The sequence below is a fragment of the Lepus europaeus genome, chromosome 5 (assembly GCF_033115175.1).
Source record: "Lepus europaeus isolate LE1 chromosome 5, mLepTim1.pri, whole genome shotgun sequence".
In the NCBI taxonomy this organism is placed as follows: Eukaryota; Metazoa; Chordata; class Mammalia; order Lagomorpha; family Leporidae; genus Lepus; species Lepus europaeus.
In genome coordinates this window covers 105,675,875-105,703,834 of record NC_084831.1, presented here as the reverse complement: position 1 = coordinate 105,703,834, position 27,960 = coordinate 105,675,875, and the positions used below count along the sequence as shown (strand labels likewise).

General features: G+C 49.5%; 1 protein-coding gene across 1 annotated transcript; it reads right to left on the bottom strand.

The window, feature by feature from the left end:
- Positions 1 to 70: 70 nt before the first annotated feature.
- Positions 71 to 12,402, bottom strand: DDX20 (DEAD-box helicase 20). Its single transcript, XM_062191966.1, has 11 exons — positions 12,094 to 12,402; positions 11,675 to 11,769; positions 9,227 to 9,395; positions 8,604 to 8,718; positions 8,351 to 8,493; positions 7,776 to 7,914; positions 7,618 to 7,676; positions 5,304 to 5,386; positions 4,525 to 4,630; positions 4,335 to 4,436; positions 71 to 1,582 (listed from the first exon to the last, which is right to left on the bottom strand). The coding sequence occupies exons 1-11, from the start codon at positions 12,398 to 12,400 to the stop codon at positions 420 to 422; spliced, it is 2,481 nt and encodes an 826-aa protein (XP_062047950.1). The 5' UTR covers positions 12,401 to 12,402; the 3' UTR covers positions 71 to 419.
- Positions 12,403 to 27,960: the final 15,558 nt, after the last annotated feature.

Below are 27,960 nucleotides of genomic sequence, written 5' to 3'. Positions count from 1 at the left end.
CTGTGAGAATGTACCTCAGTGAGAAGGCTGTCCAGGTGTTTTGTAAAGAAGTCCACAGCATAAACTAACATTGCTTTCCAAATCTTCACTGTTTTTATTTAAAGTAAGCAGTGGTATGTATAACCCCTTTTTAACTGTTTCTTTTGGAAACAGCTTTTAGAAAATAGAACCTTGGGACCTTGAGCTCTGTGTCCCAAAAATTCTCTTTGAAGAATCTGATGAAATTTCTTTAAAAAAGAAAAGGATTATATATCTGGCCTAAACCATCTGAAAACAGATGTCTTCTGGTGTACAGACTCAAGTCTTTTCAAGTTCCTCAAAAATGCCAGCAAATGCCACTCTACCATAGGTGACGGAAGATGTACATCCAAAAGTATCACTTGTCCATAGTGCCTGCTGGTCTCAGGTCTGTCATACAATCACTGGTTACTACGCATCATTTCTTGTAGATACACGGTATTCATGTGATAGGCTGCCATCCAACTTGGATGTCTCTGAGAATTCCAGTAGTACGACTGAGAGGCAGCAGCGTAATACTCTTGCCATGCTCTGTAGTAGGCTCTCCAGTACTCTTCATAATCCTGGTAGGTGTCAGAGTAACTGGGATGTGTTTCCTGACGGCTGTCATACCAACTATCTTCCTGGGGCTCCGTCTGCAGTCGATAGGAAGAGCGCCGGGGCAGGTTCCTCCGGCTCTGCTTAACTCTCTGATGAGCTCCCTCTTTATGCCTTGTTCTCACTGGGATTTCAGGCGATTCCTGGTATTCCTCTAGATGGGGAGCATCATTTCCATCCAGAGGTTGTTCCAAAGAGATCTGGTCATCTACAGGGGGAGGTTCAGAGCCTTTCACCTGAGTATCCAAAGAGACTTCCAAATGAGACTTATTTCCTTTGCTCTGGGAAGAAGTCACTGAGCTGAAGGAATCGCTGTCACTCTCAGAGTCTCCAGATTGGCTGCTGCCTGCCAGTATGTGCACTCTCTCTTCAGTGACTCCATTTCTCACAAAGCCATTTTGAGGGTTCACAGTCTGATCCCCAAGACCTGTGTAGTGCCTGATAATTTCCACAGGCTTCTCCAACCCCTCTTTAATGTAGTGTTCATAGTCCTCTACCAATTCTGCAAAAGTCAAAGTGCGCGGCTGCTGGATTTTAAAGGAAGACAGACAAGGAATTTTGGGGAGTGTCACTGGTAAAGCTTCTTTGACCTGGTGCTGATGGTTGGTGGAGTTGTCAACAGGGGTCTGAACAGAATTCTTCATTTGCTCTTCGGATTGCATGGCACACCCCAGCTCTTTTGGCGCTGCTGCCTTTTCTATGATTCCACACTCTGAGTGGCTTTTCACAGGAAGCTTGTGTTTGGTGTTAGTTTTTGATCTGACTGATACTGCAGACACAGAAGTATTTCTAGAGGACGCCATGTGGCTACCATGAGCTTTCTGAGTTTGAAAGGTTCTCTCTATTTTTTGAATTTGCTTTTTTAGGGGTTGGGTAGGTACGCTTGCTAAGCCGTAAGTATGTATAGCAGCTTTAACCTCCACATCCCAATCCAAACATTCTTCCATCAGACCAGAAGGAATGGGATCTATGTAAAAAGGAAGAAAAAAGTATTAAAATTCTCAAGCTACCCAAGACCTGTATTTTCTGAGTAATTTCATTACATTTTCCATGGTCAAATAAGTTTAAGAAATAAAATATGTAAACGATCCTTGACACTAAGATGCTTAAAATTAGTATTTTTAAAGACCTAAGCAATTCTGCTATAAAGATGTTGCCTAAGAAACATATTAACACCTTTCCTGTACTCCCAAGCAGTATCTTCCCCCACCCCCACTTGGAAAGAGCTTATTCTAGGAGTGATGTTCAAATATGGAACAATACTCCCATCTTTACTTTTTTTTGTTTGTTTTTAAAGATTTTATTTATTTAAGAAGCAGAGTTACTGATAGAGAAGAGGGAGAGACAGAGAAAGGTCTTCCATCTGCTGGTTCACTACCGAAATGGCTGCAATGGCCGGAGCTGAGCCAATCTGAAGCCAGGAACCAGGAGCTTCTTCGCCATCTATCTCCCGTGTGCTTGCAGGGGCCCAAGCACTTGGGCCATCTTCCAGTGTTTTCCCAGGCCATAGCGGAGAACTGGATTGGAACAAGAGCAGCCAAGACTCGAACCAGTGCCCATATGGGATTCCAGCCCTGTAGGTGGAGGCTTAACCTACTATGCCACAATACCGGCCCCTCCTATCTTTTCTCTACTCCTTCTCCAGCCCCTCAGCCTTTCTCTCACTACTGCTGACAGCAAAACAAGATATTAGAAAGTGTCTTGTGGGGGCCAGCGCTGTGGCACAACAGATTAAAGCCCTGGCCTGAAGTGCCGGCATCCCATATGGGCACTGGTTCAAGTCCAAACTGCTCTACTGATCCAGCTCTCTGCTATGGCCTGGGAAAGCAGTAAAAGATGGCCCAAGTCCTTGGGCCCCTGCACCCACGTGGGAGACCCAAAGAAGCTCCTGGCTCCTGCCTTCGGATCAGCACAGCTCCAGCCACTGTGGCCATCCAGGGAGTGAACCAGTGCATCGCAGACCTCTCTGCCATGACCCCTCTCTGTAACTCTGTCTTTCAGATAAAAATAAATAAATCTTTAAAAAAAGAAAGTGGATATTGCTCCCCAAAACTTATCAACTAGGAAACACTAGAACTGCAACTCCAAACCCAACTAAATCTGCCACCCTATATTCCAGCAGGGAGAAATCACTCCCCTACCAGCAGAGAGAAAATATTTACAGGGAAAAAGCAGCTATCAGATGAACATGAAAGGACATGTAGTACAGACACTTAATTTTTTTTAAATTTGTCAGCTTTCACTCTAAATGTCCAACTCCATCCAGGTTTGACAGTTTGCTTCTGTCATGTGCTATATTTTCATGTTAATCAGGTAAGATATACCACGCTCCCTACTGACAAAGTTCTTGCCTGTGTGCTACGGCTGTGTATGCTCCATGCCTGTGTTCCACTAAACCTCAAGTCTGCATTCTTCAGTGGAGGCTCCTGATCCTTTCCAGAACAGACTCTATTGACTAAAACTCTGATTCCTCCTTTGCTCACCAGAGGTCAAGTTCCCTCCTAGTCCTACTGTCTGGGGTAGGGCTAGGAACAGTGTATTGTCATACAAGTTCCCAGTACAGCACAGATCTAACAGCATGAAATAGTTCTCTCACAATCTCAGGGCTCTGTTAACATCATATGAAGACCCAAATCTACCATTTTCTAATATCCAAAGGCAAGTATTCTTTCTTCACTAGATACTATGATACTGAATCCTACATGAAGTATCAACTCTCTCCTACCAATTTTCATTTTTCCCTGACACACTACCAACAGACTTATACGCAGAGAGAACTGGAAGTTATAGAACTAATATAGAACTTGAAGACCATCTACTCTAAAATATACTTTGTAAATCAGCACATTAAGCTTAGAGCAATTAGATATATGAAATATTACAAAATGAGTTATTAGCAAGACAAAACTACTAGACTCCACAGGACTCAAAAGATCTGTGCTAAACCTAGCTTTGTAGGATAACTGAAAAAAATCAAATATAAAATTATACTCAATTATATTTATTAACTACATATCTCATATTATATAGTCAATAATATACAGTGTAATACATTCATTCATGTATGTATCTATATATGATATATACACCATAGTATAGCATATATCAAATAAACCACGTTCCCGCCCAATAGGTTTTAAGGTTTTTTGTTTTCAAGAGATCATTAACAGTTTTGAACACACATTGTTTCCATGATGGCATTTCAAAAGTAGAATGACAAATGATTCACTAGAAAGAACATTTCACTCACATTTTTAAAATGGCATTAAAATGAAGGACACTATTCCTTTCCCATGGTTACAAAGGAGAACATAACAAGAATTACCTCACAGCAACTTGAAGGAGTTAAAATATTCTCCCTTATATCGAAGAACAAAATCAAATTTCAAGGTCACTTATTAAAATGGAGCTAATAAAGTACGTAGTAGAATATTTTTCATTTTCCAGGTATCAGAAGTTAGCTTACAGTCCTCTCCCTGGTCCATATTAGCTGCAACACTTTTATTTAACCTCTACACCTAAATGTCCTTGACTATAAAAGGTAGGTAACGACAGCACATACTTAATAGGACAATGGTGAGAATAAAATGAGTTAACATTTACACAGTCCCGGGAGTGATACCCAACATATCAGAGCACTCTGAGTTACCCATTATTTTTAGTATGCCTATCATCACTACAGTGATTGTTTTGACAACAAAATGAAACAGATAAAATACCTGGTAAAAGAAGAAGGTTGATATTACATTTCTGGGCAATTTTCATCATCATATTTTCTTCTTCTCCCCGGCAACAGTAGGTCACTGTCAATCCCAATGTACCTAAAGAAGAAGGAATGTTAAGCAGTAAATCATTTCTGCATAAATGACAATCCAAGTCCACCTGTCACATTTGAGGTTCTCTTTTTACCAAAACGCCCAGCTCTGCCAATCCGATGCATGTACGTCTCCCAATCCACTGGTACATCCAGATTTACAACCAGATTCACCTTCTCAGCATCAATCCCACGGGAAGTCTGAAATTGAAGAAGACAACAATTGCAATTTTTTTTTCATCAACTGTGACATGGCTACCAATGCACACTCTATTCTTTTTGTATAACCAAGTGCCAAATTTAGGAGCAGAGGAAAAAACATTCATTCCTAATGATTGACTAATTTCAAGAACAAAGATCAAAGGGTGGGCACTGGGCACAGCAGCTAGGACATTGTTTGGGATGCTGACATTCTAAATCAGAGTGCCTAGGATCGGGTCCCTGCTCCTCTGCTGGCAATCCAGCTTCCTCCAAATATGACCCTGGAAGACACAGAAGATGGCTCAAGTACTGAGTTCCTGCCACACATGTGAGAGACCCAGATTGAGTTCCTGGCTTCCTGGCTACAGCCTAGCCCAGCCCTGGCTATTGTGGGCATTTGCAGAATGAATCAGCAGACCAAAGATAACTCTTGCCTCTGTCTCTGCCTTTCAATTAAAGGGAAAATAAATAAATTAAATGTTTTTTAAAAGAACAAATATCAAAATATCAAAGACAGTTTTAAGAAAGTACTTTCACTAGCACTGGAAAAATAAATTATCTTCTGGTATTCTTGTTCCATATACCCACATAAAATAATAGATGAAATCTATATATCTGATAATAGAACATACATCAAGATGGATTAGTCACCCAAACTGAAGAGGAAGTTTACCAAATCTGTAGAAATGAGGACTCTACAATGAAACTGCTTCAGTTTAGCCATAGCATCAAGACGCTGATTCTGATTCATGTTGCCTAAAAGGACCAAAAAAAGAAAATCATACAAAAACTCAGCTAATACATATTTATCAGAAGTCATAACTCCCAGTCTTAACATTCTAAACATACTAACCACAGTTAATTCCATTCTTCTATGCAAATTTGGGTTAAAATCCAAAGTCAGAATCTTTTAAAATATTATTTAGAAAAAATAAATATGGTTTAGGCAATCAACTTGAAATTCAAAAATCAATTTTAAATGGTGAGTAAGCTATGCCTTTAGAGATACAATATTGTATATGAAGGCTAACATGTAATTCTCAGAAAAACTACCCCTGGGACACATGTATCCCGCTTGGAGTGCCAGTTCAAGTCCCAGCTACTCTGATTTTGATCTAGCTTCTTTTTTTTATTTTTTAAATTTTTTTTTTAATTTATTTGACAGGTAGAGTTACAGACAGTGAGAAAGAGAGAAAAGTCTTCCTTCTGTTGGTTCACTCCCCAAATGGCCGCTAGAGCCAGCACTGCGCCAATCCAAAGCCAGGAGCTGGGTGTTTCCTCCTGGTCTCCCATGCAGGTGCAGGGGCCCAAATACTTGGGCCAGCCTCCACTGCCCTCCCGGGCCATAGCAGAGCACTGGACTGGAAGAGGAGCAACCGGGATAGAACCCGGCGCCCATATGGGATGCTGGCGCCACAGGCAGAGGATTAACCAAGAAAGGATATCAGCCACGGCGCCAGCCCCTTGATCTAGCTTCTTAATACACCCTGGGAGGTAGCAGATGCCTCAAGTACTTGGGTCTCTGCTACCCAAGTGGGAGACTACCCACATGGAGCTCCTGGCTCCTGGCTTCAGCCTAGCCTAGCCCTGGCTATTATGAGCATTTGGGGAGTGAACCAGTGGATAAAAAACATCCTCCCACAGTTAGTCTACTAGCCTTCCAAATAGCTAAATAAACATTTTTTTAAATGAAGAATAAAAAATAATTTTTAAAAACTGGTCCACTTAGAAAAAATTTCCCTTGTATCTTATCATAAACCATGACTACCCAAGCTCAATCTAACAGTTTAGACACCAAGCTGCAGGGAGGGCATTTGGTGCAGCACTTAGGATACCGCTTGGGACATCTGTATCCCACATCTGAGGGCCTGGGCTTGTGCCCCAGCTATACTTCCAATTCCAGCGTCCCATTATTGTGCACCCTGGCTGGCAGCAGGTGATGGCCTAAATCATGTGGGTCCCTCCCACACAGGAAACCAAGATTGAGTTCTGGGTTCCTGGCTCTGGCCTGGTCCAGCCCTGGCTGGCATTTGCAGAGTGAACCAGTGGATGGAATACCTCTGTATTCCAAAAATAAAAATAAATAAATAAATAGAAACAGCAAACAAAACTTTAGAAAGGGTCTCACAGATCAAAAATTTCTTTGCATCTTTCATTCCTATTAGGCTAGCAGTAATAATTTAACTTTGTGGCAAGAACTCAATTTTGCCTTCTACCCCACAAAACAGTCAATTCAGTTAGCAATTCTTAGCATTTTAAAAATGACTGTGTAAAGAAAATATTTTTCAGGGCCTCACTGTAGCGTAGTGGGTAAAGCCACCACCTGCAGTGTCAACATCCCATATGGGCTCCAGTTCGAGTCCCAGCTGCTCCACTTCTGATCCAGCTCTCTGCTATGGCCTGGGAAAGCAATGAAGATGGCCCAATTCTTTGGGCTCCTGCATCTGCGTGGCAGACCCAGAAGAAACTCCTGGCTCTTGACTTCAGATTGGCTGCTGAGGCCATCTGGGGAGTGAACCAGCAAATGGAAGATCTGTTTCTCTCTCTCTCTCTCTCTCTCTCTCAGGAGTGAACCAGCAGATGGAAGACCTCTCTCTCTCTCTCTCTCTGCCTCTCTATAACTCTGCCTTTCAAATAAATAAATAAATCTTTAAAAATATATATATATATATTTCTTGTAAGACAACAAAGAAACTGTTTGATACAATTAAGTTCTTGATAGAAATAACTCAGACTCTAATAAAAGTATATCTCTTTGGATACTAATTTTCTAATTTTTACTACATACCAGGTTACTCTTTAATAAAACAAGGATATTGCTTAAATTACAATGAGAAATAAACACACAGTTTTCTTTATTCAGAAAGCTCAGTGTAACCTCAGACTCATAAGACAACTCATAAAGCGGTATTTCTTCTTCCTCCAGACTTTGAAGGCTTCAAGTCTGTGTTCTGAACGAACAACTTTAAGGTAAAAGATGAACTTGCCTGAAATGCACTCAGCAGGAAAGCCTTTAGAAGACAGGATATCAGCCAAATGCTGTGCTCTATAAAAAAATAACACAGGGTTATAATTTTACAAATGTTGCCCCACACCTATCTTTCTATTTCACAAGCTCTCTCAATGATCTTTTAAGTTATATTACCTGCTATGCAAATTCGAAAAGACTAAGGCTTGATTAAATGGAATTCTGCTGAACAGTTCCTGCAAATGCTGAGCCTTTTCCTCAAAAATCTTATGGGCCAAAGGGTAAGAATTGACAACTTTGTAATACTGCTTCAAACCTACAAAGAAATCAAGAGACAACAATTAAATATATTTGTTCTATCCTAACAGCAACCATGAAACCACAAAGTGGCAGAACATCACCAACAAAACAATAATGTACAGCAGCACTGTGGAGCAGCAGGCTAAACCACCACTTGGGGTACCCACATCACATATCGGGAGCCAGACTGAGTCCCAGCTACTCTGCACCCCATCCAAATTCCTGCTGATTCACCTGGGAAACAACAGATGGATGTTTCAAGTACCTGCATCCCCTGCCACCCACGTGGAAGACCAAATGGAGTTCCAGGCTCCTAGCTTCCGCCTAGCCCAGTCCTGGCTATTGTAGCCATTTGGAGAAGGAACCAGCAGATGGAAGATCTCTGTCTCTCACTCTTTCAAATAAATTAATTAAAAAGAAAAAAAAAAAAAGTACTCAAAACTTGTACACACCTATAAGACTTGGATCACTGGAATTCAATCTTACAAAAGTGGGATCTCTCATGTACTTTGTCAAAGCATTAGCCAAAAATTCAGGGTAAGTAGCTGATACAGCTAACATCTGTTTACTGGCAGGCAACGAAGAATAAATCCAACTGCAAAACAGAAGAAACACATACACCACAGAAATTATTTAACAGTTAGCCACACTTGCATACCTGTTGGTACCACTTCAATTGCTAAGTTGGTTCTATCTTTTTCTTACTTTATTTGTTCCTGGAAGCTGCCTTCTTCTAAAAGTTTATCTGCTTCATCGAGAATAAAGAGACGTATGCTGCCCGGATTCAAGTAGTCCAGTTCGATGAGTTGCTTAATTCTGCCTAAATTTCAGAAAAAGCACATTGAAATCTTCATGATGTACCAAGTCTGCACGAATCCCAGCCCCATGTTTCACTCTAGTTTTTCACAGGTTATACTGCTATATCTCCTGAATGAATTTTTATTATGCATTCACACACCAAACCACAAATTAGAAACCTTGAGATTTGATCTTACCTAAACCATTATTTTTCTGTCATGCTCATCAAAAGTAAGGATGGAAAATAGACATCATTCCTATCAAAGACTGAGCACTGAGTGCTAGATTCTGACTCCGAATTAACTCATGACCAAATGATTAGGAGGCTAGCCCATGTGTGTTCTCAAACACTCTTAGAATGGAGATTTCACACATCCTGTTAATTCAGTCACATGTCTATAACTACTATAATGTTGTTTAATTCTAATCAAAATAATTAGAACAATTATCAAAGACTATTATATTAATGTTATATTAAAAATGTTCAATTCCTTAAAAGCCTCAATTACCATTAGACACAGATATCTTACCAGGAGATCCGACAGCAATATGACACTTCTTAAGTCTGGTTTTGTCTTGTGATAATGGAGTCCCTCCAATAAAGACATGACATTCTAACCCCTCCATTTTTATTCCAATGGCTGTGATAACGGAATGTATCTGTACAGCAATTTCTCTTGTAGGAGCCAAGATCAAAATCTAAAAAAATGTAAAATATATCTTTAACAAATCTGAGGAAAAATACGTATTATCAGCAAATTAATTATATGATGAACTTATTTTTAAATGATTATTCTAAAAAATCATGAATTTGGGGGCTGGTGTTGTGGCAGAGGGTTAAGCTGCCATCTGCAATGCAGGCATCCCATAGGGGCGCTGGTTTGAGTCCCAGTTACTCCCCTTCCCATCCAGCTCCCTGCTAATGTACCTAGGAAAGCAGCAGAGGATGGCCCACGTGCTTGGGGCACTGCACCCTTGTGGAAGACCTGGATGAAACTCCTGGCTCCTAGCTTGGGTCTGGCCCAGGTCTGGCCCAGCTCTGTCTATTGCAGCCATTTGGGGAATGAACCAGTGGATGAAAGATTTGTGCCTCTCCTTCTCTCTCTGTAACTCTGCCTTTCAAATAAAAAATAAATCTTTTTTTTAATAAAAGGGGAGTTTTTAATGGCATGGGAAACTCCATTCATTCACTAATTAACAAACGTTAAGATCCTATCATGGTGCTAAGTAACACCCTAGTTGCTAGAGAACAATCAACAGTACAAAGTCCTTGCTCTTGGCACTTTCATTCTTGGATAGTAAGATCTACAACAAACATCTGTAAATAATGGCAGGTAATGAAAAAAACTTATTCCATCCTCCAGTTCACTCCCCAAATAGCCTCAAGGGCTAAGACTGGGCCAGGTCAAAGCCAGGAGATAGGAACTCCATCCAGGTCCTACTCGGGTGCAGGGATCCAAGCACATGGACCATCTTCTGCTGCTTTCCCAGGCATGTTAGTAGGGAGCTAGATCGGAAGTGGAGCAGCCGAGACTCAAGGGCTGTCAGTCGGCATTGCAGGTGGCAGTTCAATGCACTGCACCACAATGCCACCCCTCAATACACACACCGTTTTCAAAAATGAATATATATTACATACACAAGAATAAAATGCTCAAGTCAGGTCTTACATCAAAAATATGAATTTTACTTATGGAGCTGTTTTAGACTTTTGGCATTTGACCTGCTGCCAAATCAACAGTAGCCAAAATCTCAAATGCATCTTACTGGATGTAGAGCAGCCCAGGATCTTGGGAGGTAGGAGGATTTCTTACTTCCTGGTCACAAGCATCCTGGCACAGAACCACCCAGGACTTACTAGGTCTAAGACAGGACTCAAAAAGCTGGGTTACGTCACCAGTCAGGACGTCCACCTTCCATTTCCAGAGCACAGAGTTTAAGTCCCAGCTCGGGCTCTCAAGTCCAGCTCACTGCTAATGTACACTTTGGGAGGAAACAGGGATGGCAGAGGTAACTGGGTCTCTGTCATCCACTCTGGATTGAGTTTCTGGCTCTGAGCTGTGGCCTAGCCCAGCTCAGGACTTCGCAGGCATCTGAAGAGTGAACAAGCAGAGGCAAGAACTCTCCTCTTCTCTCCTCTCTCCTCCTCTCCTCTTCTCTCTCTCTCATGCACATGCTCTCTGCCATTTAAAGAAAGAGACTTCCTGATGATGAATACAGGTATCCTGGGTGAGAAACCTCTTGGGAAGATTCAACATGAGACACACATGACCGAGGACCTGAGATTAGGTCTGTCATAACTACTACAGAGTAAGGCTGAGGAGCACAACCAATTCCTCTCTGAGTGCTCAACTAATCTCTGCGGAAAAAATTAAGTAAACTGAAAACAGATCTTTGTGAAAATTAAGAGTGGGAATGTGAGAGGGAGGAGGAAGAAGGGTTGGAGCAGGAGCGGGGGGGGGGGGGGGGTGTGTCACTATGTTCCTAAATCTGTAAATATGAAATGCATGATACTTGTACAACTTAAATACAATTTTTAAAAAAGCAAGCAATAAAGAAAGGATTCCCCATACCCAACCTCCTGCTAATTTGGGTAAGGCAATCTTACAAATATTTCCAGACAGCTTAGAGGACAGGCGATCAAGAAGAGATTTCCACAGGGCTTTAACAGCCCCCTGCAGTCACAGCACCCATTACCCTGAATCAAGCCAGATGCTGTCGCACCACAATCTAGACAGCAGGTGAAAGATATTCTCAAGTAACGGCAGCACGATGCTTGTAATGGCCTTCTTCCGTAATAACAGAAAATTCCAGACTTCGAATACTAATCCCCCATCCTCGGTCGCTAACGTGTGCAAGTTACCCGCAGGCCTTTCGCGTGGCTTAACTCAATCATTCGTCGGATCCACTGGCGTTACGTCTGGCCTGCGGTCAAGGCCCCTAACGCGCCCCCCTCCCGTCCTCTGAGCCGAACTCACCTGGGTGCTTAAGTTTTCAAGAATCAGCGAGTCCAAAGCAATGGTGGAGAACACACAGGTTTTCCCGGTGCCAGATTTAGCCTGAACAATTAAATCTGAGAAAGAACGGAAACACATTAGCAGCGGCCGGTACAGCCTGACGCAGCTTCCCGTCCCCGGGAGGAATCCCGGCGGCAAGGCTCTAACGTGGCACCCTCGGTGCGGGCCGACTCGCGGAAACGCACGAGGCCATTGTCCAGAAACACACCTGCTACCTGGACCTCAAACAGGCCGCTCGCCAGCGCTGTGCGCCTGGGCGTTACAAAAGGGAGACTGGCTGCCGATCGGGATCGCCGCAGGCCCGGCCGCCGCCGCCGCCGCCGCCGCGCCTCGACCCCCTTCCCCGGCCCCGCCCGCCTCTCCCGGGCGCCCACCCTCACCGAGCCCGCAGCGCCCCAGCGGGATGGCCTTGAGCTGCACGGGCGAGGGTCTCTCGAAGCCCGCCGCCCGCAACCCCTCCAGCACGGGCCGCGACAGCAGCAGCGACTCGAAGTCCGCCGGCTCGGCCAACAACACGTCCCCCGTGCGGGTCCGCGGGCCGCCGATGTCGTGAGCAGTCCGCAAGCTCCGCACGGGCCCAGGACTCGGCTCCGGGGCTGAGGCCGGCGCGGCCACGGGCTCCACCGCCGCCGGCATAACGGTCTCTGCGGTGGCTGAAGCCGCCGCGGCTTCAAACGCCGCCGCCATGGCAGCCGCGCCGCCAGATCTCGCGATACTTGGAGAGAGGCGGGGTTCCTGGAAGCGAGAAGAGAAAGAACTTTATTGGCAGCCTTCCTGCGAGGACACCGAACACAACAACCAAAAAAAAAAAAAAAAAACGTGACCTGCGGAAGGCGGGAAGGGGAAGGAGGCTACCAAGGTATGGCCGCCTGCGGCCTGCAGAGGGCGCCGCGTGCCCAGGAAGCGGGCGGCGCCCGCCTCCCGCCCTCTGGCGGACGGCGGCGGCGCGGCCTCCGCAGGCTCTTTGTGATGCGCCCGCGGCGTCACTGCCCGCGCCGCGGGGCTTCCGCCTCAGCCCCCCCCCACCCCCCCCCCCCGGCCTCGCTGCCGCGCGCCCCCCTCCGCACCGCAGCCCGCCGTCTCTGCGCGCGGCCGTGTGGCGGTCCTTACCGCTTCTCCTTCCTGTAGCTGTTTATTTTCATTGTGGCTTTCACTTCAAAGGCCTAGAGACGGAAACAGATCTTCCATCCGCTGGTTCACTCCCCAGATGCCCCGCACCCGCCCGGGCCGGCCGGTCTTTAGGAAGCCGGGTGTCCCACGTGGGTGGCAAGGGCTCCTGTGGGCGAGCCACCCCTGCTGCCTCCCAGGGTGCCCGTTAGCAGGCAGAGCCGGGACGCGCACCCAGACACTCCAGCATGGGAGCCCCAGGCCGAACACCTGCTCCAACCACCGCGTTTTCCAAGAGGTCCTTCTTGAACACGCTGAGACAGCTCCCCGTCCTGCCTGCTCCCTGGCCTTTCCCACTGCTCTCCAAAGCCTTGTTCTGCTTGATTTTTCTTCCCACTTAGAACTACCTGACGTTGTATGTGCGTGGTGTGGGTCTCTGATCTGTTCCACCTTGCCCTCCGCCATACCCCTCGTGGGAATAGCAGAATGCGACATACTGAATGCTTATAGGTATGGAAGGAGCTGCTAGAACAAAGTCTTAGTCAAAATTCCAAATTTAAATATTTCTAGGCCCGTGCCGCAGCTCACTAGGCTAATCCTCCGCCTGCAGTGCCGGCACACCGGGTTCTAGTCCCGGTTAGGGCGCCGGATTCTGTCCCGGTTGCCCCTCTTCCAGGCCAGCTCTCTGCTGTGGCCCGGGAGTGCAGTGGAGGATGGCCCAAGTGCTTGGGCCCTGCACCCCATGGGAGACCAGGAGAAGTACCTGGCTCCTGTCTTCGGATCTGCTCAGCGTGCCGGCTGTAGTGGCCATTTGGGGGGTGAACCAAGGGAAGGAAGACCTTTCTCTCTGTCTCTCTCTCTCTCACTAACTCTGCTTGTCAAAAATATTTCTAGAGACCCAGAGAAATATCCTGGCTCCTGGCTTAAATTGGCAGAGCTCCAGCTGTTGTGGACATTTGGGGAGTGAACCAGCAGATGGAAGATCTCTCTGTGTCTCTCCCTCTCTCTGCCTGTAGCTCAGCATCTCAAATAAGTGAATAAACTCAAAATTTTTCTGGAACCTAATCATATTCACAATTGCATCCACCCCAAACTTTGTTCTTAGATTATAATCCTGGTCATTGTCTCCCACCCCCTTCTCTCTCTCTCTCAAACACACACATACCCAACCAACCACAGGGGTGGGCTGGGTTCCAAATGATGTAAGAGGGGCTCTGGCATGATAATTCCATGGAAAGAGGGTCCTGAAGATGTGTTTTGCTTAGCAATTCACAAAATATTCAGAAAATATCTACTAACTCCATGAAGTTAGGGAGACGCATGGGGAGCTGGCTCTGTGGGTCCCCGGCTTCCTCTCGGTACCCCCCTCTGCTGTTTCACTGACGTAATCGGAGCGAGGACTTGCTCCTGGCTGCATCCTCCATCCTTCCTGCTCCTAACAATTCACTCAGCAGGTGATTTTGCCTCCAAATGTTTCCTCTAGTCCTCTTCTTCAGTCTCCATGGCATTGCTCTATTTTCGGCCCTTTGTCATCCTAACAATTGTGAAAACTCCCTGAGTGGTCTCCCTGCCCAGAGCTGCATCTCCATCCCGGCCACACACACCAGCAGCAGCACCAGCAGCAGCACCACCAGAGCAGAGCGACCTTTCTCCAGCGGGTGTCTTAGCTCCAGCTTCAGATCCTGCTTCTTTTGCCACCCTGAATCGTTCCCTTCCCAGGCTCCCACTTTGCACGAGAAACAAACCCAGTCCAGCTCTTACTTGTTTACGCGTCTGCGAGCTTCTTCCAGGACAGGAGTGTTGTCCCCTGGGCTCTGCAGCCCTTCGGAACCTGGGAGCATTGGCTGACAGACTTGCTGGAAAACCTGTGCTGGGCCAGCAGGGCACACCGCAGTGGTTTCTAGAATCCACACCAGTGGCTGCCAAAGAAGCGGTTCTCATCCTGAGCAAAACAGACACCGCTTTTCCAGAAAGGAACACTTCTGGTTTCATACCCATTCTGTCACTGCATTTGTAATTGATGATATTTTACAGGCACAAATATTGCAGTAATGTTATACTATTGTAGCTAAAAACACAAATGGATAATAAGTTTTTCTCTGTAGCTAAAAATTGAGGCAGTGCTATTGCCATAATTGTTCAGTGCCACGAAGATGAAACACAGACAAGAGGTCATTTAGTACCTGGGTAAGATGGGAAAGTAGCAAATGCACAAATTGGCTGGCCTGGGGCTGTTACTGGCTTCTCCCTGGGTAGAGCACAATGGGACCCCAGCCTCCCACCACCTCTTCCCCCCACACCAGACTACACCAGTTCCTGAATGCCCCGCGGCCTGTGGTGCCTCCGTACCTTTTAAAAAAAATTTTATTTATTTTATTTGAAAGAGTTACACAGAGAGAGAAGAGGCAGAGAGAGAGAGAGAAAGAGAGAGAGAGAGAGGGAGGGAGGTCTTTCATCTGCTGGTTCACTCCCCAATTGGCCACAACGGCCCAAGCTGTGCCGATCCGAAGTCAGGAGCCAGGAGCTTCTTCCGGGTCTCCCACATGGGTGCTGGGGCCCAAGGACTTGGGCCATCTTCTACTGCTTTCCCAGGCCACAGCAGAGAGCTGGATCTGAAGTGGGGCAGCCAGGACTCAAACCGGTGCCCATATGGGATGCTGGTGCTGCAGGCGGTGGCTTTACCTGCTACACCACAACGCCGGCCCTGCCTCCAGAACTTTGGTCATGCTGTTCCCATCTATCTAGAAAGCCGTGTCAGGGAGCTCAAGGAGGGAGAGTTTCCTGTGGACTGAAGGGGTCAGAATGGACACTGAGATGCAAATGGTCCCAGCCACGTTGCAGTGCAGGCTTCTGAGCCCAGAGGGAAGGGAAGCGACGTGAATGGGGACGGCTGCAAGGGGGTGGGGAAGGAAGGAAATGCTGTTAGAGGCGATTTCTCCCATCTGACCCTCAGAGCAGTGACAGAAGGCAGGCAATGCTATTTGCAGCCAATCCACAAACATCTGTTTCGTCACTCTTTCAATACAAAGCTTCTGAACACCTACTATAAGCCAATCAAATGCTGACAATAAAGGGGGGAGGGGAGCAGAATCAATATATCCCCGCCCTCAATGAGAAAGATGCACACAAAGGGTGAGCTCCTGGGCTGTGAGATGCAGGCCGCTACTGAAGCCAAGCGGAGCCCGATAAGCCCGGTGTGGGGGCGGGGCAGGGCTTAGTGGGCGGGACCAGATTTGATTGACAATAAGACCTCCAAATAGAGGTTCACTTTCCCTGGCGGAGAAGTCTAGAGGCAGGACTGACCTAACAGCACTTGGCACACCTCCAAGTGTCTATCCCAGTGCCCAGGTAGCTGCTGTAGTTCCAGCCATCATGTCTGCAATCCAACCAAGAAGGAGGAAGACTAAAAATAGAAAGTGGAAAGGGTGGAGGTCCTCATGTCAGGAGCCTTTTTTTTTTTCTTTTTAAGATTTATTTATTTATTTGAAAGGCAGAGTTACAGGCAGGCAGAGACAGAGAGAGAGGTCTTCCATACACTGCTTCACGCCCCAAACGGCCACAATGGCTGGAGCTGAACCGACCTGAAGCCAGAAGCCAGGAGCTTCTTCCAGTTCTCCCCATGGGTGCAGGGTCCCAAGCACTTGGGCCATCATTTGCGGCTTTCCCAGGCCATAGCAGAGAGCTGGATCAGAACTGGAGCAGCTGTGACTCGAACCGGCACCCATATGGGATGCTGGCACTGCAGGTGGCGGCTTTACACGCCATGCCACAGTGCTGGCCCTCAGGCACCTTTTTAAAGAAGTTCTTGGGGCTGACACTGTGCCGTAGTGGGCTGGGCCTCCACCTGCACTGCCAGAATCCCATATGGGGCACCAGGTCGAGTCACAACTGCTCCTGTTCTGATCCAGCTCTCTGCGACGGCCTGTGAAAACAGTAGAAGATAGTGCAAGTGTTTGGGCCCCTGCACTTGTGTAGGAGACCTGGAAGAAGCTCCTGGCTCTGGTTTCAGATTGGCTCAGCTCTGGCCATTGTGGCCATTTGAGTAGTGAACCAGGGGATGGAAGATATTTCTCTCTGCCTCTCTCTCTCCTTCTCCGCCCATAACTCCACCCCTGAAATAAATAAAAAAAATCTTTTTTAAAAAGAAAGGAAGGAAGGGAGGGAGGAAGGAAGGAAGGGACCCAGCACTGTGGTACAGTGGGTAAAGCCACCGCCTGCAGTGCCGGCATCCCATATGGGCGCCGGTTCGAGTCCCAGCTGCTCCACTTCCTATCCAGCTCTCTGCTATGGCCTGGGAAAGCAGTAGAAGATGACCCAAGTCCTTGGTCCCTGGACTTGAGAAGAAGCTCCTGGCTCCTGACTTCAGATCAGGAGAAGAAGCTCCTGGCTCCTGACTTCAGGTGCAGCTCCGGCTGTTGTGGCCAATTGGGGAGTGAACCAGCAAAAGGAAGACCTCATTCTCTCTCCTGCTATCCCTTTCTCTGTAACTCTGTCTTTCAAATAAATCAAATAAATATTAAAAAAGAAAGAAAGGTTCTCAAATTCCACCACACTACTACTTGGCATTTACCCCTGGAGTCCTAGCTACCTACAAGGAACTTGGCAAAGCCCAGTCATTTTCCCAGACAATCAAGTGTCCAGATAAACATTGGCTGGAGGAAAGGAGGAAGAAAAGGACACTGGAGGCAGCCAACAGCCTGCGCATCTTCCCGGAGCTAGCAAGGGCCCAACGGACACCTGAGGAGGCGTAGAAGTCAGTGTTGTGCCAGGCAAAGGAGCTGGAGCTGAGGAGGCTCTCAGCACGTTCCCCAAGAGCTCAGCGTGCAGGAGGCGACACGCACGCTGCTGAGGCAGCAGCGACGAGCTAAAGGCTGGGCCCATCCCAGCAGCCCTCCACAAGGCACGCCGGAGGAGGTGCTGCCCTGGTGGAAGCCGGCGGGATCTGCTCAGAGCCACAGAGCTCACAAATGGGCCTGGGCTCAGCTCTGTCTGACAGCTCAGCCCAGGCTCTTTTCTCGGGGAAATGATGGGGCCTAAAATGTGCAAGTAGTGCAAGCTGGCATAGGCTCAGGGGAAGTTCTGACAGTTCTCAGGCTGAAGTTGCTCAAAGTGTGGCTGTCACGTGGGAGTGCAAGACCTTCTGAGAAACTGGGAACACGGCTTTTGGTACTCAGAGAAGAGCTTTCTTCTCTATAGCCTTCTCTCTTTAAAAATAAATAAATAAATAAAGCATTTATTTGAATGGCAGAGTGACAGAGAGAGGAAAAGACAGAGGGAAGCTCTTCCATCCACTGGTTCACTCCCCCAAATGGCCACAATGCCCAGTGCTGGGCCAAGCTGAAGTCAGCACCCTGGGACTCCATCTGGGTCTCCCATGTGGGTGACAGGGGCCCAAGCACTTGGGTCATCCACTGTTGTTTTCCCTGGGCCATGAGCAGGGAGCTGGATCAGAAGCAGAGCAGCTGGAACCTGAATTAGCTCATGCATGGGATGCCTGCCTCATAAGCAGCAGCTTGAACCATGGTGCCATAACACCTCTATATCCGTCTTTTAACATTTATTTATTTGAAAGGGAGAGAGAGAGAAGTCTTCCATCCACTGGTTCACTCCCCAGTTGGCCGCAATGGCTGGAGCTGTGCTGATTCAAAGCCGGGAGCCGGGAGCTTCTTCCAGGTCTCCCACGTTGGTGCAGGGGCCCAAGGACTTGGGCCATCTTCCACTGCAGAGAGCTGGATTGGAAGTGGAGCAGCCGGGACTCAAACCAGCGCCCATATGGGATGCCGGCACTGCAGGCGGCGGCTTTTACCCACTGCACCACAGTGCAGGCTCTCTATATCCTTATCTGTACTCACAAACAAAGTGGTTTAAAGTATGTGTGGAGCTGCGAGGCACACTGTAAGCACAAGGTTGTCCTTCTCCTCATTTCTGGAGTCCAGCCCTCTGCCAGCACCAGGAGACAAAGCTCGAGTCCCAAGAAGCAGTGGGGGCTGATAGTCTGAGCTTGTCCCAAACTTCAGTGGCCGTGGGGGTGGCAAGAGAGCCCAGCCGGCAGACACATCTCAGGAAGATATTCTGGGCCCAGGGAACAGTTTGTGCAGAGGCGTGGAAGCATGAGAACCCATAATAGCTCGGAGAAGGTAAGCGCTCGGGCGCGAGAGGAGGCGAGTATGGCGCGTGTGCAGGAAATGAGGCTGCAGGGATATTTTGGCTCCCTTGATGGAGCACCTCATCTGCCACCACAAGGAACACAAAGTGAGGGTGTCATGCTCTCCCAGAGAGGGTAGTGTTATGTAACAGCCAAGAGACATCCAGCTGGAAATGCACATGGGCGCTTGATTTACAGTAAAGCTGAAGAGTTGGGATTTTAACTTGTAGGCCTAAGTTTGGGGTTTTTGTTGTTGTTGTTTATTTTATTTTATTTTTTTAGAGGTAGATGACAGAGAGAGAGAGAGAGAGAGAGAGAGAGAGAGAGAGAGAGAACTCCCAGCCCATCCACTGGTCCACTCCCTAAATGCCCTCTATCATCCACACTGGTCTGGGGCCATAGCCAGGACCAGGAACTCTCTCCAGGTCTCCTGTGTGGGTGGCAGTATCCCAATCACCTGGGCCATCGCCCCTGCCTCCCAGGGTCTCAGTAGTAGGAAACTGAGTCGGGAGGTGAGCTGGGAATCGAAGCCAGGCACTCCCATGGCGGACACTTGCATCTTTTTTTTTAAATTTATTTTATTATTATTATTATTATTTTTTATTTCAGGCAGAGTGGATAGTGAGAGAGAGAGACAGAGAGAAAGATCTTCCTTTTTGCCATTGGTTCACCCTCCAATGGCTGCTGCGGCCGGCGCATCTCGCTGATCCAAAGCCAGGAGCCAGGTGCTTCTCCTGGTCTCCCATGGGTGCAGGGCCCAAGGACTTGGGCCATCCTCCACTGCCTTCCCGGGCCATAGCAGAGAGCTGGCCTGGAAGAGGGGCAACCGTGATAGAATCCGGCGCCCCGACCGGGACTAGAACCCAGTGTGCCGGCACCACAAGGTGGAGGATTAGCCTGTTAAGCCACGGCGCTGGCCGGACACTGGCATCTTAACAAGGAGGACAATGTGCGCCCCTGGGGTCCACATGGAGGCCAGTAATGGCATGGCCCCCTGTGCACAGTGTCTCTCACCCTGACAGCCATGGGGCTGGGACGTGTTGATACGCTGTCATCAGAGGGCCTTCCTACCTGCCTGCCACTCACCCAGCAAACTGTGACTGAGCAGAGTAGCCTGGTTCCCCTCCCTGGACACAGGGACTTTCTCTCCTAGGTTCCCCACTTGGTGTAGCACCAGCCATAAAGTTGTGTCAGGTTTGTCAAGAAATAACATCTGGGGCCGGTGTTGTGGCAAAGCAGGTTAAGCTGCTGCCTGTGATGCCAACATCCCATATGGGCGACAATTCGAGTCCTGACTGCTCGGCTTTCCAATCTAGCTCCTTGTTAATGGCCTGGGAAAGCAGCAGAGGATGGTTCAAGTGCTTGGGCCCCTGCACCTGTGCGGTCTCCCAGCTCCTGGCTCCTGGTTTTGGTCTGGCCCAAGCAGGGCTGTTGCAGCCATTTGGGGAGCGAACTAGTGGATGGAAGACCTCTCTCTGTATCTCTCCCTTCCTCTCTGTAATGTACCTTTCAAATAAATAAATCTTTAAAAAAGAAATGACACCTGTGCTCCCGGACAGACATTATTCTGTGACCCCTCCCAACATGGAGACTGACCATCCTTGCACAATGACCTGTGGCCTGGGCAGTGACCACATCAGCAGTACACTTTCAGACAGGAATTAGGGTTTCGAGGGGAGCAGCAAAGACCTGAGCCCCCTGCCCTTGACCCAGGCACCTCCAGCCACCGGGATCTGTCTGGTTCTTTGGGATAAGATCCCCAAGCAACCCTCCCTCCTGCTCCAGACCACACTCCCCTCTGCCCAGACCCACAGTGACTCAGTCTCTGGGGAGGAAGGTGTCATGCTTGCTTCTCTCCTTGAGAGAAAGGAGCCCAATTCATTCTTGTCCAGGCAGCATAATAAATAACCTGCCCCTTTTGGCAGGGAGTGTATTAGAGACTGATAGGACATTTAACAATAACTGGGGGCCTGTGATTTATTAGGGAGGGAGGTTCATGGCGTCTCTGAAGACAGAGAACATGGAATTTAATTGATAAAGTGGCTGTCGCAGCAACGAGAAGCACTCAATAGAATATGCATTTGAGGGATTCTCTTCCGAGCCGTCAGGGAGGGTGTCGGTTCATCACGTTCTGCTCCCAAGGCTGGTGCTGACTGCTGGATATCCGGCGGGGAGGGGCACACCTGTCAGCTGTCTGGCCCCATGGAAGAACTGGAGGAACGCGACACAAAGGAAAGCGGGTTTGCACCGCCCTCAGCGCCCAGGTCTCCGCTGGAAGCCTTTGTCTGCTGAGGGAGCAAGAGTCGCTGAGCACCCCATTTCCTGCAAAGGGAGAGAGTCGAAAGGGTTAAATGGCCTGGAAGGGGGATTGGTTCTGGGATTCAAAACTTCCTAACCCTCCGCGCCAGGGGCCACCCCACCCCCAGCCCCCGCCGCCGCCGCCGCCCTCCAGCCGCTGACCCGCACCGGGACACGCACCACGCCGCGGTGACCCGCGCACCCACACAGCCTGCTCGCAACGCCTGGCTCAGGAGGCAGCTCTTTCCGTCACTGAGCAGAGCCACAGAAGCCCAGATACACAGAGCCTCACCCTGTTCCTCTCGCGGTCCCTCAGATCTGGCGACCCCAGAATCCGGGCTGAAAGCGCGGCCGTGAACGCCCGCGGTCCGCACCCCCTCCCCGGGGTTTATCTCCCAGGGTCATCGGCGAGGGCTCGGCTCTGTCCTCGGGCAGCCTCGAGCTCTCACAAGGCAGCTTTCGTTTCTGTCCAGCCCGCGGCCCGGCTCAGCCTTCCCCAGAGCCATGTAAGGCGTGGTGCAGAGGGGCCGAGCTGCCTCCCTCCTTTGATCCTCCCGCGTCTATTCTTAGGTCCCGGGAGACTGGTCTCTGCCTCCTTGTTCCCTCCGGGGAGAGAGAAAGGGAGGGGGCAGGCCACAAGAAGTAATTGTCACTGCCTAATCTGAGCCTCCGAGGTGACACTGAGGCACCCCTGAGCGGGATGGAGACAGCAACTGGTTTGATTAAATCAAACCTCTCCTGCAACCTTGTTAAATTAAACTGACAGGCCCAGAGCCCGGCAGGGAGGGCTGCGAGCTCACAGGCTGGGGTGGGGGCGGGGAGGAGGGCTCCGTAAGAAGATCAGCCTGTGGCGCATCAGCCTGCCCTGTCCCTATTTGCTGCCTACTCCAACGAGATGAGATTTATGGATGTGAGATGCTTAAGGACCTGTCTGAGCACAGGCGGATGGCTGCCTCCCCAGGAGGCTTGGCAAATTTCCCCCATCCCGGCACCGGCCTCCCTTGCTTTTGGAACTGAGCTCTTGACATTTCAAAGGGCCTGCACTGCACGGAAGGCTGGTCTCAGCCAGAGAAGCCGAGGCAGTAGACGGTGCAGGGCCCCGTGTAGTCAGTGCAAGAAGCCAGGTCTCAGGCATCCCAGGTCTGGTGCTCCCCACCTCCGACATTACACCATATGGCACAACTGCCTAGATTCAGTCCCTGGAGAGCTGTCTCGACTTCCACTCGCTGGAAATGTAAACCACACAGCTTGCGCTGTGGGCCATCCGCAAAACGCCAGTTCCCGAGCAGCTCGGGCAGCCCAGCTGCAAAGCACCCAACTAGAAAGGTCTCGAGGCCACGCTCACGTCCTCCTGTCACTCTCCCACAGTCCCTTGCCCTTCCAACTCGTTTCCACTGTGCCTAGTTACAGTTAGGGGTGGGGAGAGGTGGGAGGGAGATTGCCAGCAACACCAGCAAACGGCAACAGGAGAAAGACACCGATACCCTGCTGGCTCGCTCACCTGTCACCCAGTTCCTCACCTGCCAAAGCTAATTTTCCACTCAGCAGTGGGTGAGAGCTCGTCTCAGAGTGTCTGAGCCACACACGCACGCACACACAATGACACGCAGGGCCATTGTGAATAGCACGCCTTTCCTGAGATGCTGTTCCCACTTTGGACACAGGCCAGTGATGTGCTTATTGACACAGCCACCCACTTTTTTATTTATTCATTTATTTTTTATTTATTTGACAGTTAGAGTTACAGACAGTGAGAGAGAGAATCAGAGAGAAAGGTCTTCCTTCCGTTGGTTCACCCCCCAAATGGCCGCTACAGACGGCGCTGCACTGATCCGAAGTCAGGAACCAGGTGCTTCCTCCTGTCTCCCATGCGGGTGTAGGAGCCCAAGCACTTGGGCCATCCTCCACTGCCCCCCCCCCGGGGGGGGCCATAGTAGAGAGCTGGACTGGAAGAGGAGCAACTAGGACTAGAACTGGCGTCCATATGGGATGCCAGCACTGCAGGCGGAGGATTAACCAAGTGAGCCATGTGCTGGCCCTTTTTTTTTTTTTTTTTTTTTTTTTTTTTTAGATTTATTTGAAAGGCAGAGTTACAGAGAGAGAGAGAGAGAGAGAGAGAGAGAGAGAGTCTTGCATCCACTGGTTCACTTCCCAAATGGCCGCAATGGCCAGGTCTGGGCCAAGCCAAAGGAATTTCTTCCAGGCCTCCCACGTGGGTGCAGGGGCCCAAGAACTTGGGCCATACTCCTCTGCTTTCTCAGGCACATTAGCAGGGAGCTGGATTAGAAGTGGAGCAGCCAGGCCTCAAACTCACACCCATATGGGATGCCAGTGCTGCAGGCAGCAGTTAACCCATTACATCACAGAGCCAGCCCCCAACCATTCTGAATCTCTTTTCCTGTAGAGGGGACACTGGGTTGGGGACATAGATAACAGGGGTGCACACCAATTACTAGAGCACAGCTGGGAACTTGCTGGACCCTGCTTGCTCCCAAGGCACTCGCATCACACTCAGTTAATGGCCGGAGCCTGGAGGCAGGGAGCAGAGGATGGTGGGAAGGAGGAGAGAGGAGCAGGAGGCTGGGGAAGAGGGCTGGCAGAAGGAGGACAAAGGACTGGAAATCCCACTGGGGAGAGGATACGGATGAGGGTCTCTAAAGACTCCGTGGGAAATGTGTGATATGAAAGAACATGCACTGATTCCACAAGTGTTTTTGTAGCAAGATAAACTTGTCTTTGAATTCCATTTTCCATATACGTGCCAAAGCCGTATCATTATGTGCGCTCCTGTGGTTACCGTGCAGGGTGTGATCCTCACTCATAACCTGAAAAGCAGAGGTCAGTGGCAGTTAGACAACCACCACTGATCCCCTAAACCCACCCTTGCACCCATACTCGACCTCTTGACTCCGTCTACCTGGAATCAACTCCTGCCAACGTGGTGGGGACAGGACGGAGGTCTCTCAGCCTGGGTCCCTGCTGCTAGGTCTGTGGTTAGCAATCTGGCTGACCTGGAGAAATCCACTTAGAATTTCTCTGCTCTACGCTGTCCGCGCCTGGGCAGGAAATGCAGACTGTTAGAGTGCTGAGACCTGAAGAGGATGAATGACTTGTTCAAGGCGACATGGTGACGGGGTGGGGTGGGGGGTATGATTCAACAGGGAGGGACCTAGAGTCAGAGACAGTCCCATGCCGCAGCTCCAACACACCCCTCCGTGTGACCCCATGCGAGTTACAGGCCCCCCTCTCCTTCCCCACTGCAGAAAAGAGGAACTGGAGCAGCATTTGGCCAGGATTTGGGGAAAAGGAGTGGCTGACGCGCGGAAAGCCTTCGGTATATGTTAGGTCAGGACTATTTTTAGTGCTAGACTGGAGGTTCAAACGCCTGTCTTCTCTTCTGGTCTGTCCATGAGGCCACATGCATTGATTATCTACAATGTCCTTTTCAGCTGCAAAATTCTAAGAAAAATTAAAATGCAAGTTATTTCCAAAAACCCTCCAGGCAGACATAGGGGATTTATTATTCTCCCTCCATTGCACCAGTCACTTTGTATGGATGGTGATTCATGCAGAGTTATCACAGCAAAGCAAACCTGGCCAACGCTGGGGAGGTGGTGGTGGGTGCAGAAACCCCAAGTCCTTCGCCTGCACAGCCCCTGTTCTGCAGTGGGCGTCTTCATCTGCTCGGCAGCGACAGGGTGTCCTTGCTGTTTAAGGACCTGAGGCTTTCTCCTGGTGCAGACCCGCCACAGCCCCACCCTCAGAAACCCCAGGCAAAGGGTCCCATCCTTCCAGACAAGCAAAAGCCCTCCTGGGCTGTCACCTTTTTTTATATATATATTTTTTCTTTTTGACAGGCAGAGTGGATAGTGAGAGAGAGAGACAGAGAGGAAGGTCTTCCTTTTTGCCATTGGTTCACTCTCCAATGGCTGCCACAGCCAGCGCATCTCGCTGATTCGAAGCCAGGAGCCAGGTGCTTTTCCTGGTCTCCCATGCAGTTGCAGGGCCCAAGGACTTGAGCCATCCTCCACTGCACTCCCGGGCCATAGCAGAGAGCTGGCCTGGAAGAGGGGCAACCGGGATAGAATCCGGCGCCCCAACCGGGACTAGAACCCGGTGTGCCAGCACCGCAAAGCAGAGGATTAGCCTGTTAAGCCACAGCACCGGCCAGGCTGTCACCTTTGGCACCAGCTGCTCTGCAGGTCTCCACCATGCCCCCGGCTGACACTTGAGCAAGGCGAGGAGAGTTCTGGAAGAGTCTCAGGAGCCATACTGATGAGTGCAACTATGCAGCAAGGCAAACCTGACCCGGAGCCTCTTTCTCCTCACTGCCTGGCCTCAGGAGGAGGAGCAGGTAGCCGTTCTTTCCCTCATGCTAACAGGTCTCTGGCAGGCTGCCAGCCCCTGGGACTTGCTTGCAGATGCGGAGATTGCCGAGTGGTTTGTGACAAAGTGAGCTTGTGCTCGGAGCTGCAGGCCTTGGGGAGGCTCCCGGGAGGCCCACGGGGGGCCCCTAGGGAGTCAGGCAGAGCAAGCCGCTGTCACCCTCAGTGCAGTTGGCATTTACCAGCAGCAGTTTGCCCAGATCCCATAAATATTTCCCTTTGCTCTGCCCTGACATTCTTCAGGTGTGCTTTGGGGTTGAAAAATATTTGCTTTTCCAACAAATGTCTGCAAAATGGAACTATTTGCGTCCCAAATAGCAATGAGGCCATTGGTTACACACCACATGCACCAAGCCCATTGCTGCAAATCACTCCATGTAGTGATGAGTATCAGCACATAGACCAACTGTTAACTGTCTTGAATAGTGCAAGTTTTCACTTAAAATTCTCACTAAATTGTTAGGTGAGCTAGCCTGGAAATCATTCATACATGAAGTTTACTCAAAATATAATGCTTTTTCTTCCCCCACTATCTCCCTCTGTCCTGCTCCACAAAGTTCCAGCACCTGCGTAACTGGTAACCTGACCTTGAAGCCCAGTGACTTTGGAGCGTGCTGGTCCAGGTCCGCACGATGGGTGAAAGCGATAGCAACTGTGTGGCTGTGGAGCTGCCAGATCGCCCTCCCTCCATGGCTCTTATCTCCTCAGTGATGTGCCAGCTCAGGGGCACATGGCTCCTGCTTCTTGCAGAGCAGGAGTGGGAGTAAAGTGCCATTCTGGAAACTGCAAACTCCTGTTCCACTGCCACCCAGCCCGACCTCGTGGCGCCTTGCTTGCTCCATCCATAAGAGGGGAGAATGACACTCTTTGTTTGAGGACACTCAAAGCTCAGGGACACTTTGACAACAAGAGCCTTTAATTCTCCCAAAGGGTTTCTGGTTCAAACCCAGAGTGGATCATCCTTTTGGAGCCTGGAGGTCTCCCTGCGCACGTGCACACACACACACATCTACTTCATCCTCTCTGCTGTCTCTTCTAGGGGCTGAAACCCAGGCCCCCCTCTAAGATGGCCGGAGGAAGGTGTCCAGAGAGCTAGGAGTTGGATTCTTCTGAGAATATCTAAGTTTCAATCCAGCTCCTCCCCCACCATCCCAGTGTGTGTGCGTGTGTGTATGTGTACGTGTGCACGCACACGCACACACACACACACATACCCTGGCTCTGCTCGGCACCCCTGGGCCAGCCCATCAGGCACAGTCCTCTCCCTGGAGAGAAACAGTTCCGCACTGGTATCTGAACACATTCCAACAGCACATGTTTATCTCTAGGGTCAGCCTTTCCTGTTGATGCTCAGGAGGCGTGGTGGGAGTGGGGAGGGGTAGGGGGATGCTGATGGCTGGCAGCTGCGGCCGGTGAGGGAGGAGGCCAGTGGGGACGTGGGCCGTGTCCCTGGGAAGGTGCTGTTACGATGCCGCTTCCAGGCAGTGTGTGGCTGTGCATCTCTTTCCTCACTCCAGCAGGAGCTCCCCGGCTCTCCTGTTGCTGGTGGAGTTGAGAAGTTGGGCACGGCTTCCCCCAGAGCTGACCAGGACCGGTTGGATGGGGGCCTGCAGGTGGGAGGTGTGGGTCTAGAGCCAGGAGAATGGCCATGTTTCCACCTTTGAGTCTGGGACACAACGGTTCTGCCTCTCCCATTGAGCTTCTTCATCTGCTGCCAGCACTTCAGCCTCCAGCCCTGGGACCAAGGGGACCACCCTCCCTGACTTGGCACCCTCAGGAAAAGTGCCCGCCACACACTTACCCCGCCAGCTGGGGGCAGGTGTCCAGGGGCCTTCTGGGGGTTCTATCCCAGCTCTGGGCCCCTTTGAGAAAGTCTGTTCACTCCCGACCTCAGGACCTGTGAGTCCTTCATTATTTATTTTCAGCTATATAATCTCAGCCTCCCTCCAGGCTGAGTTTCAGGGGGTGGGAGGGAAGAGGCTGAGCCATCTGATGCCTCTTCAGCAAAAATGAATCACATCTCCCCAACCCCCACACCGAGCCAGGAATATTTACCCATGTTTATGTCACCATGGCAACAGGCTTTATTCTCTATCACTTAAACCCTTGAAAAGAAAAGTCAGGAGGTGGTTCTTTCTCCTACTCCTGTCTCCTGTCCTGCCCAGATGAGAGCCACCTCTTCAGGAAAAAGGTGACAGAGAGGCAGAGACTGAGAGAGACCCCCCCCCCACACACACACACCCATGGAGCCACAGCGCCTTCTCAGGAGCAAGGGAGCCGGCAGTGCTCTGCATTGTGAGGGGACTGGAGCG

What these genes read in the sequence shown, in the direction of transcription:
- DDX20 (XM_062191966.1), bottom strand. Translation starts at nt 12,400, where the DNA reads ATGGCGGCGGCGTTTGAAGCCGCGGCGGCTTCAGCCACCGCAGAGACC. An exon ending in TTGAAAACTTAAGCACCCAG is followed by an intron (nt 9,396 to 11,674) that starts GTGAGTTCGGCT and finishes ACATTTTTTTAG; the next exon opens with ATTTTGATCTTGGCTCCTAC. An exon ending in CAGTGATCCAAGTCTTATAG is followed by an intron (nt 7,915 to 8,350) that starts GTGTGTACAAGT and finishes ATTTCTTTGTAG; the next exon opens with GTTTGAAGCAGTATTACAAA.